The sequence below is a fragment of the Nestor notabilis genome, unplaced genomic scaffold (assembly GCF_000696875.1).
Source record: "Nestor notabilis isolate BGI_N333 unplaced genomic scaffold, ASM69687v1 scaffold2049, whole genome shotgun sequence".
NCBI lineage: Eukaryota > Metazoa > Chordata > Aves > Psittaciformes > Psittacidae > Nestor > Nestor notabilis.
In genome coordinates, this window is record NW_009944860.1 from 10,950 (window position 1) to 28,422 (window position 17,473).

The window sequence follows — 17,473 nt, forward strand, 5'->3', positions numbered from 1 at the left end:
GGTGACAGGCTAAACTTGCTGGAGTTGTCTTGCTGCTAGTGCTTTTGAAGTAACATTTTGCAAAAGAAGTCTGGTGGTTTGTTGATGTCTTTAAGACAACAAAACTGTATGTTATTGGAGGGCCTTTATTACATGCTGAAGCCCAGACCTAATCCTAAGTTACTACTGAATATGGATACTTAACCTGTTTCTTTTCTGTTTCTAGCTAAGGCACGAGTGTCTGTCCAGAATGTCCAGGCATGCACAACTTAGAGACCATGATGTAAATCCATGCATAGCGGTAAGATGATCAAATTGGGACTTTTGTTTGTATGTTTTAAAGTTAAAGAATACAATTTCTAGAAGATTTTTTTTTTTAATGGGTAGCACTCTTACATTGACGTTTTGCATTAAAAGTTTCTTAAAGAGTCTGAAGATGAGAAAAATCATACGTTATAGTAAATGTGAAATAACAAGTAAGTCCTTACAAATAGGAATAGTACAGCTGATAACAATCTCTTCAATTTTCTGTCCTTAAAACCGGAGCCTGAAATCCTAGTTAAACAAGCTTGGATGATTTTTAGAAGTCTTTTGTGGGTTATACCAAGCATCTTTGTAAACAACTATTCTATGGACTCTATCCTTACTATTTAAAGATCACTAATGTCTGTTTTCTTTAAATGAAGTCATTGCTTGGAATTACTGATTATCCTTTGTGATAGATGTTCTTCTGCTCTCTTTGATAGTATTCTTTCATCTGAGAAGCTGCCTCCTCTATCTTCATTCTGGGATTTATTAGAATTTTTAGACATTGAGTACAGTAACTTTCTTCAGCCCTGAACTGTGTTTTCCCTGTTAAAGGAAACAGATGCCTCTAACAAATGTATGGATGACAACAACTATAACAAGGATAAATGTACTGCGTATTTTTTGAAGTACAGGAACTGCAGAAAATTCTGGGTAAGCACAGCAGGTTTTCTAAATTTTACTCCATGCCTTGCTTTAAGTACATTACTTCTGGCACACTGCTTTCTGAACTCTGCAAACTAAGTGCTGACTACTACTGTTTTTACAGTGACTTGCAGGCCTAGGTAGTCTCAGTATGTATTACTGGAAGATTTTTGCAGATGCACGTCAAAGTACGTCACTTGGTTCTCTTAAGTTTACCTTCTTGGATTTATGAGTCAGTGTTTTTGCAGTACCTGATAATATTTCCCTCTGAATTTGAGTCAGATATTTCTTCTAAAAAGTTTTGGTTTAAATGGATGTAATGAAAAAATTTCTGAGGTAAGTTCCCATTTTTCCACGGGTTTGGGTCATGCTTACTTGAACCTAAGATAACGCTTAGGAAGAGTTCATTCTTATTTGGTGGTGTCCTTATTTCCTTCTCTCTTGTGGTAGAGAAAGCATCATGAGGAACTATGTGCAGTTAAACTGTTCCCTATTTTCTTTTTGTATGCCTTAGTAGTAAAGAGTCTTCTAGCTTAGCCTTGCACAAACTACCAAAAAAATATTTACAGATGTTAGTCTGACATAGTGAAATTACAGTATTCCCGTTACACTATTTGCTGAAGCAGCAAGATAAACTATCAGATTTCTTCAATTAAATACTAGCACATCTTGTTATCAGCTAATCAGAGTATCAGGCTCTAGATCTATAGAGTGCTTCTATTAAAGAATCTTATTCATTCAGAGCTCAGAGGCAGAGATTTCTGAGAAATCTGTGTTCTAATGATCACTTTGTTTTCAGCATGCCGTTATGATGCAAAGGAGAAGAAATGGTGTGAAACCAGAGATGCCCTCAGCAGAAGAGAGAAAGAATATGTTGGAATCGATGGGGAAGCCCTACTGACTAGAAATTTGCATTGCTTGTCTGTTTTCACCATACATATGAAGATCTACCTTTCATGAACTGGACCTTACAGTTGCCATATCTTGGATTAAAATAAGCTTCTAGATTTTGAAATGTGTGAACTTTCTAGAATAAAACTTCTTGGTTTTATACTCCCTGTCTTGGGAACTTGGCCTCTCACTGGAAGACACAGTATTGACACAACTTACATCTAGGTACTTTGGCAGTAGAAACTAAGTTGCTCTGAAAAGCTGAATATAGAATTAATGGGATTCACAGAAAATCTGGTTGAAAGAAGAGGGCTGGTGGATGTTGCTGTGTAGTTCTAATGATGGAGCAGGTTAAGAGACTGGTATGTGCAATGTGTTTCTGGTATCCAGCTATTCTGCCTAGTAGTGCGTTTTTACCGTGTGTGATCTTACTGCTATTTTCACAAGTTGTATTCTGTGTTCCCAGTTTAAATAAGACTATTCATGAACTAAAATCCCAAATCCAACAAGCTCGTCATTAAGTCTGTCACTGCACTCATCAGTGAGAGCGGAAGCTTGCTATAAATCAGATTTGCTTGTTACGAGGTTAGGGAGATTGAAGAAAATAGAACTGAACTCCTCGGGTCTGAACTGAATGGTATTATCTGTGGATAGTAAATAGATACTTCACTGGTGGGCACGTGGGAGGGACTTGTAGATGTGTAAACATATACTGAGTGACATGGCGGGTTTAACTATAGTACATCTCTCCTAAGACTCTCTGGACAGCTGAAGCCCTAGATTTGGAAATGCTTACTCATACAAGACTATCAAAGCTCAGTTTGAACAGGTACTCTAATCTTAAGTGAGACTGATTCCTTAACTGAACTGAGTGCAAATGAGTTGCTGTTTAGTGGAAACACTGTTTTGTTACCTCTAGTACCTTCTGGTGTCTTGGCTTAAAAGCTTGTACCCTGTGGTAAAACAAAAAAAAACAACACTGTCATGAGCTCAAGTTCCATGTGAAATCCTTTAGGACTAACTGCAATCAAGTTGGCAGAACTCTGGCTGACCTCATGGAGGATGGTGTAAAAGTGTTGCTTCTCTATTTAGACTGTTTTGGAAAGACTTCATGGCTTCCTGTTTCTCCTGTCTGGCTTGTCTTGTTTCTTTCCACTGGGGGCCTATTTCTATGCTAGTGGGATTTTTATGCTGTTTCCACCTTCCCCCTTCTTATTTGACCTGACTAGTAACAATTGGAGATCTGCTTTTGCTCCTCTGTCTTCTTTCTGTCTGTTGTATTCCCCTTATACATCTGAGTTTTGAAATGCATTGCTCGTGCCCTTTCTGTTACTGGAAGGAGTGTGTAACTCTATGCTTTCTGAGTTCTCCGAACATGGCTGTCCAAGCCATGTTAAGTTCCCTCATTAGTTCCTGGGAAGAGAAATAGACTTTTTTCAATCAAGATCATCAGATTCTTTATTTTAAATTACTTTCTCTGCACCTAAAATTCAAACTTTGCTGATTTATTTTTTTATATATGTATATAACAGAACAAACTTTCATTATAGGTTCAAAGGCTCTTTATTGCCCACCATCTCCTTGTCACCTTCTTCCAGTACCCTCCCACATACCAGTCTTTCCTTTTTTGCACATTTGGCACCAATTCTTTTTTTACCAATTTGAGCATTTTGGTCTGTTCTCATTCCAGCTTCTTTTTAACTAGTAGTTTTGTTTTGTTTCTGACCTAATGAGGTAGGCCTGAAATGACTTCTACTGCAGCTCCTTTTGAAGGTCTTGTGTTCTCTGTTCAACCCATCCTAGAGAACTCTTTGCTTTCATTAGTCAAACTTAGCCATAATACTTCCTTATTGTCCATGGCTCTACTTGACGATCTTGTTCATCTGCAGCTTTTGGGGAGCTGACTATCCTCTTTTCCTTAGGGTTATGTCTCTCTGGACTCCTCTGGTTTTGCTGCATTGCTTGTCTAAGGGCACCTTCTCTCCTACTTGGCACAGGTTTGTCATTTGGCACCTCTGCTGTATCTTTGGGCATGTTCTTTGCTTCTATGGCTTTAGCTACTATTCTAGTGCTTGCTGTTTGCCTGTTGCTGTGCTCTTATGTTCTGGGCTTGCATGAAAATCTACATTACGTTTTAGTTCTATGCAAGAAAAACAGCATCTCCTCTTGATGTGGTTATGCTGATTGTTCCTTGCATAAGCTCAAGTTCCTTAAAGTAATCTTATTTATCCTAGGTGTTCCTTTCAAGTTTTCTTTGAGTGTAGAAATGCCCTTTCTCATAGGCTAATCCTTGCATTTACAAAATTTTCTTGTCAATGTTTACTTGGAAAGCTTCCACTGTTTTTGTTTTGTTTTAAAGCACAACAGACTTACTTATCTTTAGATTTTAACAGGTACACTATACTACTTTGTAAAGTGCTTCTAAAGAACTATGACTGGACTGGACTTTGGAAAGTCAGAAAAGGAGATATGTTCCCTGCTTTCAAGTATCAATGCAAGTATGTGGGATCACAGGACAGGCTAAGGCACATGTAATGCAAGAACAGTATTCTAATATTAGACTTCCTGATCATCACTGGACACACATGGTAAGCTCTCCGTGGGTGTTATGACAGAATTGAGTTTAGTGAAGATCTGAGGGCAATTTAAGCAGTGACCTTGTAGATTTGATTCGGGTAATCGGTTAACCATTGCAGGGAATGCCACTTACTCATTTATTTCTGTTGCATATGCCTTATAGTTGCTGTTAAATAAGACAACTTCATGAAAAATCTTGGAAAGCAAGAAGTTTTCTTCCTCATGTCATAATGTCTCGTGAGTAATCCATTACGTAAGTCTAAGTTTTCATCGTTTTTCCCCCCTCACTGGAGATTGATGTTCTTGCTTTCACTACTAAGGCTCAAGAGTGGTAAGTTATGATAGCTAAAACATAGGCTCTTATGTATGAAATTGTTGATTTCTTTTTTCTACTAATTTTTGTAGTGTGATTAACTGTCTTTGGTTGTGAGCCAAAGATACAGTTTTTTTCCTCATACCAGAGAGTTTGCATTCCACACTTCACTGAAAAACACTGAGGTAAACTGTAGCCTGCCAGTCTTGCTGGGCAGAAAAACTAGGCTGAATTCTGTTTTGCTAAAGCACATTCTTGTGTACTAGCCCAGAAAACATAACACAGTGGACCAATATAATTAATTCAGAAGCAGGGAAAAGACCTGTGGGTTTTAACAGGTGTAACTCTTCATCTTGCTTGTGGTACAAGGACCAAATCTGTGTAGTGGCATTAATGTTTGATTAATTTTTTGACAGCTGGATGGTGCTGTTGCACAACAGACTGCACGAAAACAGATTCAATCCTCTGACTGCTGGCTCTTTTGAGGTTTTTTTTTTAGTGTCTTTCCACAGAGATTGCAGAATTCATGCAGGAGAAAGGGAAGATTGGTGCTGTCTTTACACTATAAACAGAAAAGGAGGGCAGTTTCAAGCACTACTGGAAAATAGGAGGTTTCTGTGTAGCCTAAGAAGCTTTGGAATATGGTCCTGAAAAGAGTATTTTTCACTGTGGTCATTTGATCACAGCTGAGCACTGAGTAGCAGCTGCAGCTCTGTGTTAGGCTCAGGTGAATGTCCAGGCCCCCATCTGTACATTTTTACCATCTCATCTTTCCCATTACTCCCAAATGAAAGGCCTTCATATGTTTGGCTCGAAGTTTTGTGCTGCCACAATTGGGATTAGTCTGTGCTCTTGAAGGTGCTAGAAGTCATCTAGCTCTAGAGTCTTGAAAACTTCTTCAGGTTTAATAGCTGATGTTTTGAAAGACAGAGAGTTGCATGTGCTGCAGCTCTGAGTGGTCTCCTAATAAAACTTTTGCACTCGTGTGTGATCAAGGCCACGTGTATAGGGAAGGTTTCCCTAAAACTTCTGCAGAATATACAGGATGAATGTAGAGTATACAATGTTATTCTGTTCCAGTGCCTTTGGAGGCAGCCCCTAACTCGTGCTAAAAGTATCTGCACCTTTAAAGTGAAATCTTCAAAAGAGCTTTAAAAAAAGTAATCTTATTGTGAAAAACATTTAGAAAAATAGTACACTATTGCAGGCTGTTCTCTTGAAAGAATATGAGGTAACTGGAGGAAATAGTTTGGTAAGTATTGAAAATAGTAAAAAGTAAAAAACATACTAGTTGAGATTTTTTCATATTTTTGTTGCAGCCTATTTGATAGAAAAAGATTCTAAGAGGGAAGTACTGCATTATAGTGACTAAATGCAGTGGGTCATTAAAATAAACCCTTAGTATGTTTTATGCATATGATACCATGTATATAATAACTAAGACTCATCAGATTTTGAATAAGTAGTTTCTTGCCATGCTTTAGGTTTCTGTCCTGATGAGTCCTATCTTAAAATTCTTTTCTGAGGATTTTCAGTTTTAAGGCCTTCAGCGTAATTATCTTCAAATCCCATGTGATTACCTCCCTTTTGACAATTGAGCTGCTACCTTGAAATTCTTTTGCAACTTGCAAACTTCAGCATCCCTTTCAATAAGCTCAATCTCTTGTCTTCTTCACACTGATGCTATATTCTGCCCTGGACACTATTTTCCTATGGCATTATTATTTTAACTTTAGGTACAATACAATCCTGATTTCTATAGTATCTTGCTTTTATCAGTTACTCTGCTTTCCACCCTGTCTTTAACTTTGATCACCATCCATGCCTGAAGTTCAAAGTTCATCTTGGAGGTTTTGTTCTATGGCTTTATCCTCCCTAATTACCTTTTGCCTAGTAATCTTTCACAAGCTAATTTCCATTATCTCTGTCTGGAATATCTTCCCTGCTCATATATGTATTATACAACTGATTTTTTTTTTCTTTTTTTGCAGCACTATCTTTCAACCCAAAAATACATTTCTGTACCTAATTGCCTGTGATTAAAAAAAACTCAAAAAAGGCTACTTTAGCAGCAAACTCCAAAACTACCTGTATCTACATAAAATGCTAATTAGGCAGCTAGTGAAAACATCTCTTTTTTTTTTTTAAGTTCTGGTAGCCTTTTTTCAAAAAAGCTTTCCAGTCTTCTTTGTTTTATGGTGGTACATTGTGTGTAATTCAGGCTGTTGCCTCCTTGAGCAGCAACCTGCCGTTTGTTGTTAGTCTGTACACAGCTGTGGCACTGAAGAAGCAGTAAAAATAACACTCAAGTTGGGCTGAGAGCTATGCCAGGTTTCATGTCTTTCTGATGCTGAAGTAAGGTGGCAGATGGTCTAGTTCTTGTTAGTAGTCCCTTCCCTAGCAAATCTCTTCTGAGGACTGACATGAAAGCCATTTAGTGTGAAATGCTTTCTCCCAGTGCTGTCTATGGGAGTAATTCCTTAATTTACTACATAATATCTAACAAAATCAGATAAATTGGGTGGCATGGCTCTTCTATCAACTGGACAGATGTTTCTCTATCTGTGAGGTTTTTTTCAAGCTAATAATCTTCGTTGTCAATGAAGCTATGCATACTTCTATTTTTTCCTGAGAAGATTCTTTTAAAATTGATTTTGAGAATCATTTTCTGTATCTAGGGTTTTTCCGCTCCTAAGTAAATAGTGATATTTGCATTAACTTCTAGGTCCTTTATACCACAAAGGATTAGTCATATTCACAACCTCCCTGTTTATTTGCAACATTCGGTTTGAATAAATTCTGTCTGGAGCCCCAGCATTAATCTATTTAAATCTATCTGTAGCTGTTCCACAACCTGCTATTGTTGTTTGGGTTTTTTTTTTAAACTCAAACATTAATTGCTGGTGAATTACTACTCTCTTAAAAGTCCAACTACCCTTGGGCTACCTCTTTACCTATTTTACTTTGATAAACAGCTATGCACTGCACACTTCCTGATATTTAAGTGATTTTGGCAGAACACAGACTTGAAACAAAAATGAAAATTGCTCAATCCCTGCTATTTTCTTTAACATTGCTTTCATTTTCAAACAGTTTCAAAAACATCTTGCCTCCTTTCTTTCATATTTATTCTGGGTCACATCAGTGGATACAAGCTATGAGCCATGTTTAGAAGCTGCTGTGTAACTAACGTTTCCTGTCAATGCCAAACTCTTATTTTACCTGGAAAGTATTTTTACCCTTTTACAGCAGACATGACCACAGATAATTGTCTTTTGGTTTAGCTTTTTCTCTGTGCTATGTATTTCATTCTCTTCTAGCAAAGAGTTTGTCTTGTATCTAGCATCCTCAGTGGAACAGAAATGCATTCAGCTTTGACTGCCTGTCTGTTATGTTTATCTCTCACCACTCAGTATTTTAAATTCACACCTTCTCCAATATACTTTGTATTTTTTCTCTTAAAGGTTTTCTAATTCAGCCTTTTCTTTTGGAAAGGTGCTGTTAAATTCCTGTACTTCAGCACCTTCACTATGCCATGTTTATGTTTTGTTTAATACTTCATGTGACAGTTTCCTGGCACAAAACCTGTCCCTTGTGCCAGGGAATATTAATGTTGTCTATTGCCCTGCAAAATAAGAATAACCCACCTCAGTCACTGCAAAACACCATTTCACGTGTGCTATGGATCACTAGATTTAAAATAGTAACAAATCAACAAAACTTTTTAAAAAGCAGCCCTCTTTCTAAATTTACTGTTAGTGGAAGGGATGAAGAGAAAACATTTCAACTGCTTTTCAGTAACAGCAGTTGAATATGAATGCTGGATGATGTTAAGTACCTGCAAACTCTACAGTTAGGGAACTATATAGGTCAGGGGTCAGATTTTTGTTGCATGTGTGTGCAACAAAACTGAATTAGTGTCTGTCAAAATGGAAGAACAATTGTAAGATGAATAAGGTGATGTAGAATGATGAACAAAAAGATTATGTTCAAGCTAGGAAGAGGCGCTTGCCGAATATACTGAAAGCAATTCATGCTGTAAGACAAAGCTAGACTAAGCAGAAATCAGTTCAAGTTTGCAAACACTCAGGCCTGAAGAATCTAAACATTTGTAATTGATGATAAAAGATTGCAATCTGTTTTCACAGAAATAGCCTGCTGGGAATATTTCTGTGTCATATTCATCTAAGAATTTTTTCTTGTCATGAAATGTGGACCCCCTGAGCAGTCCTTGGTTCTAGAGTTGCAAGCGAGTGTTGAAGTGATCAGTGAACATGGTTGCATATGAGAAGTAGGGTGACAGGAGTTCTGTGATATTTTCTCCTCATTTTTGTTAAATAGTGGAGTTAAATGACTTTGATGCACTGGAATATGTTAGCAATACAGTACTTGCTTCAATGCATAAGTGACAGAAGGATAGATTGAAGATAGAGGGACAGATCCTAAAGCAGGGTGTGTGCTATGAATTTGCCATATCCTGCAATATCAGTCTTCAGTTTTTTACCTCTGAGTTTCGTAATGGTGAATGGATTTGAGCAGATGTTACTTACGGTCTAAGAAATGCTGTGGTTTAGTATTCTACTTGACAGATAAACAAAAGCAGCTCCTTAAATAAGTTAAAGATGACAGTTTAAGATTGTGGGCTGGTCCTATTTATACAGGGTGGAAGGACCACTTTGGCTCTCAGATTTAAAATGCAGATCCCTAAGGGCCTGTTTGCCTGTTGTTTCTCTCTGTGTTCAGACATCTAGAGCCTGTGGATGCCAAACACTGATATCAAAAGTCCCTGGTGCTTCATGTTCTGCTTTGCACTTCGGAGCCAGCAGTGCTGGTGGACCAAGTCTTTGTCCCCGCCTTGGCACTGCTGGGATTTATGGAATAAGCATTTCATTCCTTTAGCCCTGGGGAATGATTGTGAAGTCTACTAAAAGGAAACTTATTTTTATTGTGCCGTGTTACTTGATGGTCATATTTTCAGTGCATCCCTTCAGCAATTGCCATTCCAAGTTCCTTGTTCCTGCCCCTCCAGCTGGTTGGTGCCTCTTTCTGATCCCCACATGGGTGCTGGTGCAGCACTTCAGCCTGGGGAATGTATCCAGCTACAAAATAGAAAAGGGGCAATATGGAAAAAAAGTTGCTTTTCAGCCCAGCAAGACGCCTGGGCACCTCGCTGTGCAGCTGCAGCCACACTTGTACCCCTGGGCTGGATGGGATAATGTAGTGTCTGAGTGAGCAGCTAAAAACAGGGAGCAATTGCTGAAGCACAGCTGCTAGCGCAGGTCAAGCAAGTCTTTCTGTGCTTGAAAAAGAGACTTGGGTATTCAAAGCTGTGAGTACACAAGGGCTGTGATTCTTAGAATTATAGAATAGTTTAGGTTGGAAAGGACCTCATAAGATTGAGTCCAACCACTAACTTAGCACTGCCAAATCCACCACTAAACCATGTCCCTAAGTGCTGCATGTACATGTCTTTTAAACACTGGGATGGGGACTCAACCGCTGCCCTGGGCATACTGTCAATGCTTGACAATCCTTTTGGTGAAGAAATTTTTCCTAATATCCAATATAAACCTCCTCTGGTGCAACTTGAGTCCATTTCCTCTTGTTCTATTGTTTGTTACTTTGGAGAAAACCCTAATCCCCACGTTGCTACAACCTCCTTTCAGGTAGTTGCAGAGAGTGATGAGGTCTCCCTGGAATATCCTTTACTCGAGGTGAAACAGCCCTAGTTCCCTCATCAGGCTTGTGTTCTAGACCCTTCACTGTCTTTGTCCAAGGTAGCAGTTCAGCTGACCCCCTCCTTACTTTGCTAAGAATCAAAAACACTGTGATTTTGTGATTACTGTGCCCAAAGCAGCCTCCAGCTATCACATCACCCACAAGGTGTTCTCTGTTCACTAACAGCAGGTTCAGGGAGCACCTTCCCTAGTTGGTTCCCTCACCAGCTGTGTCAGGAAGTTATTTTCCACATGCTCCAGGAACCTCCTGGATTGTTTAGTCTCTGCTATATTGTATGAGGTGGCAGGCAGACAAAACCTAGAAGGAGCCATGATTTCCTAGCATCTCCAACTGGGCAGTTTAAATAGTGTTCTTGATGGTGTGCTAGTCTTTTTAGTCCTAAATATGATCACACTGCAATTAAGTGCTGCAAGCCCACATGAGGAGTAGAGGAGTATGAGGAACAGAAAAGCACTGAAAAGGCTCACTGGTAGGTTTTACCTACCTGCGCATTAAAAGCAGTTATCAGGTTTCTGCCCTTTAAATTTTAATGTTCAAAACTCTGAGAATCAATTATGTTAATAAATACTTTAACACCTCGGCTCTTTTAGGGTCGCTGTGGGACAAGAAGAGTTCACAAAGTGCTTTGGTTTTCTGTGGAGTAGAAAACCTGCCAGCCAGGAGTTGGCAGAGAGCATCAGTATCTCTCTCAGTCTCCTCCAGTTGGCAGCTGCAGGAGATCAGCCTGCCGGAAAAGCTGCTGTAAAGCTGGATGTTTGCAAACATCCAGCTGCTCCTTGTGTCAGGGAAACCTCATGCTTAGTTTGACCCAAATCAGATCTGCTCGATTTTTGTACAGGTCTGGAAATGCAGGCTGGTCGTTTGTGAACATGCTTGTGAGGTCAGTTGCTGATTATTGCTGCCAATTGGCCTCTGTAAAGCAGCAAGAAACTGACACTGTTCCTAAAATCAGAGCAGTTTGCTAATTTAAAATGTTAACAGATTCATTTATGGGGTTTTTTGCATCCTTTATCAGGTCTAGAACTGCTGTTTACTCATAGAGAATTCTTTCATGTGCATGTTTTCCCTCGTGATTTATTTCTAGTCCAGCTTTTACATTGCTAAATTCTGCACTAACCCAAGCGAAATAATATTTTTTGCTCAGTTAGGGATTAATACTTTTGATGAGATGTTTCTGACACAGGAGGTTCACAGATGTTCTTGCACAAGCTTTAAAAAGGACATTTGACATGTGATGTTACAAGAACATATTCAGCAAATTTTAAGTAAGTGAATTCACTTAATAAAATGCTTTTCATCAAACTAGATGGAGCCAAATCAACTACTTTCCCAGTAAATTTGTTACTGCAGTGTAGTTTGGTGCTTACTAAGCTATCTGGTTCATGCTGTGTTTTGGAAGAGGAGGAGTGGAGCCAGTGGCACTGGGAAGTTCCAAGGCAAAAGAGGGTGGCTCCCTATGAGCACAGCAATGTGCTTACTACAGTGCTGCTGCTTCTCCAGGTTTTGAAAGAACCATCCCTGAAACTCAAAAATACCATAATTTGCAACAATAGCCACAGAAAGGTGAGCTCTTTTGGATGTCCCCTTCACTGCTTTCCATTTCATCAGTGATAAAATTTCCCGAGGGGAGCTGGAGTAGGAAATTCTCACACCAGAAAGCATCCTGGGGACTCTCTTTCTGGCCTCAGTAATGTCTGGGGTTTCTAACAAGGGGAGCCATTCACTGTGTTAAATTCACATGCATAAACTCTTCTGTGGGTAGTGAATGCTTTGGCATACACAGAGATCTTCTTTCAAAAGCCCATATTCAATACAGATTTCAGCATTTCTGGACAGTAAGTCATCTCTCTATCCGTCAAGACTGGGAACCACAAAAGATGGGTGCTTTTTATAATTAAGTGTGACTCTCCAAAGAGAGATGCTTGCACCATGAGAATGGAAATTTTTCTGTCAGAATTTGCCTCCCTCTATCACTTTCTCTACTGAAAGATGTGCGTGGGATTTGGGATATGCTGTATCTTCACAATGGGTCTTGGATGAGACATTACAGATCATGTGCTTTGGATTTTGTCTCACACGGAGTCTGTCAGGCAGCTCGCAGATAACACTGACTTCTGCAGTATTTATCCAAATGACCTTAAAATGACTTAGTCAAAGAAAAAAAAAAGGTTATAGCCTTCCCCTCCCCACTTCAAGCTCTTGAACTGTATAAAGATCAGATTTCTTTAAGAGATATAGGAAGAAGACTTTGTTTATATTGCCCTTATTTACATTACAGCTATTGTCTAGCATGTCCTGCTGTTTCTGGGTAGGCAACACTTTCCGACTGTGAAACACAGCTTACCAGACTGCCAGAATGACAATTTCACATCATATTATGAAGGTGGGTCCTTAGTGTGGATTTTCTTAGAGTAAGGCATCTACGAGCCCCTTGTTTCACTGCCCATGGTCCCACTTTAACCCACCACTTCTGCCTTTGTTACCCAGCATATGCTGACTATTTTGTTAGGTAGAATTTAGTAAGTCTTTCTTGATGTTATGTAAAATAATCAGGCAAACCAATATTTGATGCCACCACTTCAGCCTCTGGAACAAAAGTTTTGTTAGCCAAGTGAGATAGAAAATAATTCTATTTTGAAACATTAGTATTTGGGTATCTGCTTGCCAAGTTAATTTTATGTTTCTTAATACACATATTCTTTAGACTGAGCCATCATTTCCTGGTTTCTGAAGCTGAAACAATATTAGTTTTCTTCCTAGTCACGTGTTTTTTGTTTAAAAGTTTTGATTTGGTTCTCTTAAAATTAGAAGCATATTTTGATTCGATTTGATTATTTTTAAAGTTTGGCAACTCTGACAACAGGAAAAAAGACTTCTAAAAGCAACTTATTAAAAAAATCTGGACACTTCAAAATAAATGAAACACCACCAAGTAGTTTTCCTTCAATAACCTCACTGTGTTTTGATTTCTCTTACTTTTAACAGTTCACTATTATAACCCAATGAAGAAAGTTCAGTCATTGCATCCATAAATTAGTCTTGATTTATGGAGGAGCATCCACACAACCTGTCCTAAGGATCTGAGCTGGCAACTTACAGTCTGCTAACAGCTTCTCTCAGATCCATCAGTGACATTAATGAGCATTCACATGCATGTAAGGTCTGAGCTTCAGTGCTGAACTCTTCTGGGTGGCTGGGAGGAGTAAGATTACTTCTGTGAGATGGATGGGAAACTCTTAAGCTCTCAAATACTAGTTACATGTAAGAAAACACATTGCTTGCATCAGGGAGTTTAGACATTCTTCTTCCAAATGAACCTCAGAATGTCACAAGTTGCTGTAAATGAGGATAGCCTTTTGAAATGTTCCCTCTCTGCTGAACAGAATCAAAGCTGTTTGAGAGAGACCCAAGTGTGACATCCTGCTTACTAGCAGGTGTGTCATGTTCTCCTAACAGCTTATCTGGGGGTGTAGCAAGCAGCATGGGTGAAGATTAGCTTCACATATAGACATTGAAATAAAAAGCCCACAGCCTCTGGCCACTCAGCAGAGTTAAAGGGTATTTTGATTCAGTAAAGACAGTAGTAGGAAGCCAAAGCATTTTTTTTTCTATTCCCAAGAAGCCAGATCATATCCTCAGAACCTTCTTCCTCAGGTAGTACGAAACCCAATTCTTAAGATAAAGACATCTGTCAGTCGCTTGTTGCTCCTTATGTCTGCCCTGATTTTTGCCCTGCTGTCAAGGACACCTATGATTTTACTAACCAAAAGCAGAAAAACAATAGTCAGATTCCTCACACAGAACACATTCTACCAGCTGTGCTGAATAAAATGATGCAAGCAACAGCAACTCCTCTGAAGAAGCCATCTCTAGTCCTGTTATGAAGATAGGTATTTTTCCAGGTAAATCTATACCAATGATTTCATTGTTCAAACTTCTAGGCTTCCTTCCACTAAAAATCGAACAAAAAGTCCCACAAAACCACCAGGGAGGAAACCAGCACACATCTATGTAGGTGTTTACATGTAAGTGTTCACTGCGTGTGTATGGTCATGTGCATGTTTTCCCTCTGGAGAAGAAATCACATTTTAGCTCTCCCAACTAGAAGCATACTTCCCCCCCGCCTTTCTTTGAGACCTGTTTAAACTATTTGGATGTTATTAAGCTAAGTATCATTTGTGAGGATAATTCAAGCAAGGGGAAACAGAATGGAAAAAAGAATATTTGAGAATATTTGCAGATTTGTTTTAGTATTTAATAACACAACCATATTTTTTTACCTAAAAGAAAAAAAAAATCCTCTAGAAGAGGGGTTTTATTGCCAATGTAAAATCTGCCTTAAAAATAAATAAATAACAGTTCAAGCATTCTGAGTTTTAGCTGAGGCTGTTGGAATGGAAAGCTGTGATTTTAGGCAGTGTTTCTTCCTGTGACTGTTGGCCCTCTGGGTAAGTCTCAGGATATACTCATAGTATGGAATGTCCAACTGCTTGCTTCCCGATGTTTTTATACCTTCATTTAAGTTATTAAGAACTTGCACCCTATGCTAAATTCCTGACTCCTCCTGTCAGGGGATGTTGGAGGAAAAAGGGAGAGAAGATACAGGAGTATTTTGCCTCCACTCATGCTCCTTTACAGAAACTGAGCTAATCTGGGAACCTGGAGCCTAGTTCTAGTCCAGTTTTCTTGTCCTGAGGTAAAGCCAAAGTTTGCCTTTCCATTGAGAAAACAAGTGGGTCCACTCCATTCACCCCCACCCTTGATAGCAGAAACTCTATTTTCAATCCACGCTGCATGGTCAGAGTAGAAGTGCAGTGGATGTTCCTTCTCCATGGAAACTACAGATCAAAGTATTTTTGAGACATATTTTGAATGTAGCCAAGTGTTCTAAAGCATTACAGAGTCTGTGAATTTGCTTTTCCTTCACTGTGGGTTAATGAATAATCCACTGTGTACCTTTATCTTGCAAAGTTTGGTTTTTAATTGTTGGTTGCAGGAGATAGAAAGCAACTAATTATCACTGCTTTTTTTTTAAAGTAGTATCTGATTACTGTTTACTGATTAAAGAAATCAGTAAACAGAATGTAGTAAGGTTTGTTAAATTGTAGCTACCTAACAGCTCACCATTGTCAGATGGCATAGATCCTGCGCCCTTTACCCCTTCCCCTTGCCTAGGACAGTCTCATCTTCAACCTTCCGCCAGGTCTCTCACCTGCTGGATCTTTCGCTGAGCTGACCAAATCTGCTAACCCAGCAGGAACAGCTTCTGTGGGGTTAATGACTGGTCTTACACAATTTCACACTTAAGCAAAATGGTTGCACAAGCACCGGGACATGTGAACTACAGGCACCACATGGCATCTGCTCACAGATAACCATTTGTGACTGCTGCTATTCTGTTCAGTTTTGAACATTAAGGCCAAGAGACCTCCCGTGCAAGCCTGGGTTACCACTAACCAAAGTGGTGACTCAAGACTCTGCAACAGCTCATATCCTCTGTGGCTCACCAGAGAGACCTCTAACACCAAAACACTCCAGTTGCATGACAGTGAGTTCAACTCCAATTTTCCCATCTAATTGTTCCTTTAACAACAAAAGTCTGCAAAAAACAGCCTGACAGACCAATCGTATGAGTACTGCTTCCTGTTTTCCGAAGCTGAATCTAGAACAACAGTTTGTGTAATGATGATGAACTGTTAAATAAAATTAAGTCTTTTTCCCTATGGACTTTGTAATAAAAATTGTAAACAATATTTTGCAAATAAAGCTGCAGGGCTATGGGCTGTCACTCCCAGATGGCATGAATTAGTGGAGGAAGATTTGTTGTGCTTCCTTTTCCCAGCTGCCCCTCCTCCCTGGGTTTTGGATGTGCTAACGTTGGACAGGGATGACTCAGCTGCTGGTAAATCACCTGCTGCAGTGCTAGAAGTGATAGCTTGGCTCCATTTCCTCAAGCGACAGTGAGCTGTCAAGGCAGACTAGCAAGAAAATTGTTTTCTGCAGCTGGGAGAATTTTCCTGCTTGCACATCTAGATTCACTGCAATTAGAGATGGTTGCACAGATTTTAGTGTGACTTCAACAATCCCTGTTAAGATCTTGTTTAATAAAAGCTTCCTTGTGCAACTGTCTGCTCCTGATAGGACTGTAAAGCTTTCTTCAACAGAAAACCAATCCGTGAATAGCTCATGTACAGTGTAACTGGATAAATACTGATCAGGGATGTTTCACTGTTTTCCAGTTGGTGACATGGAAAGTAATGAGGTATTTTCAACCAGAGAGATTGTTCCTGAAAGGAAATGAGATCTAGAAAAGTCTTCTGAAATCTTGCTGTTTCGAATGACTCTTTTCTGGATTAATGATGGTAGAGAAGGAACTAAAACTAAAAACACCATGGAAAACTTCACCAGGCTCCACATCCCCATGGCACTGCACTTGTATGACCAGCTGCTAGGGAGAAAAACATGGAGAACCTATTGTCGCTATCAGGCGAGTCTAAACGTCCTTACAGACAGAGGCTGTTTGTGAGTTACAAATCGAAGCTAGTTTACCACAATAATTTCTAACTAATGCGATCAATGGGTCTTTTTGGCTATTTCTTTCAATGTCAGTAACTTCTTCCCCTTTATAGTCAAAGTAAAGTAGTGTGTAAGGCAGCTGCCTGTTCTCAGTGACAGTAGCACCAACCACTCCTGCTGACAAGCAAGCAGCCATTGTGAGAGGATTATCTCCAAGTCTTTGTTGTGAACATTGGCAAGAACCAGCATGCCAGGTTTGCTCATGCTTACTGCCTCTCAATAAGCCTTCAAATTAGCCTTATGATAAGCATGTTGTTTGAGAAACAGATATGATATTTACTAAAAGGCATTCCTTCACATATTATTCTGTTAACATCCCACATCTTTCATATTAAACAATATTCCATTGTCTGGAATAGCAGACATTGGACTTGATGGTATTTGAGGTTCCAGAACACTACCACATGAAGAATGCAGATATCCAAATATTTACAGAAAAACAAATGC

The 17,473-nt window shown here is 39.2% G+C and overlaps 1 protein-coding gene across 1 annotated transcript; it reads left to right on the plus strand.

Moving 5' to 3' along the window:
* The first annotated feature begins 229 nt into the window (after positions 1-229).
* Positions 230-1,831, plus strand: CHCHD7 (coiled-coil-helix-coiled-coil-helix domain containing 7). Its single transcript, XM_010022605.1, has 3 exons — positions 230-280; positions 841-939; positions 1,730-1,831. The coding sequence occupies exons 1-3, from the start codon at positions 230-232 to the stop codon at positions 1,829-1,831; spliced, it is 252 nt and encodes an 83-aa protein (XP_010020907.1).
* Positions 1,832-17,473: the final 15,642 nt, after the last annotated feature.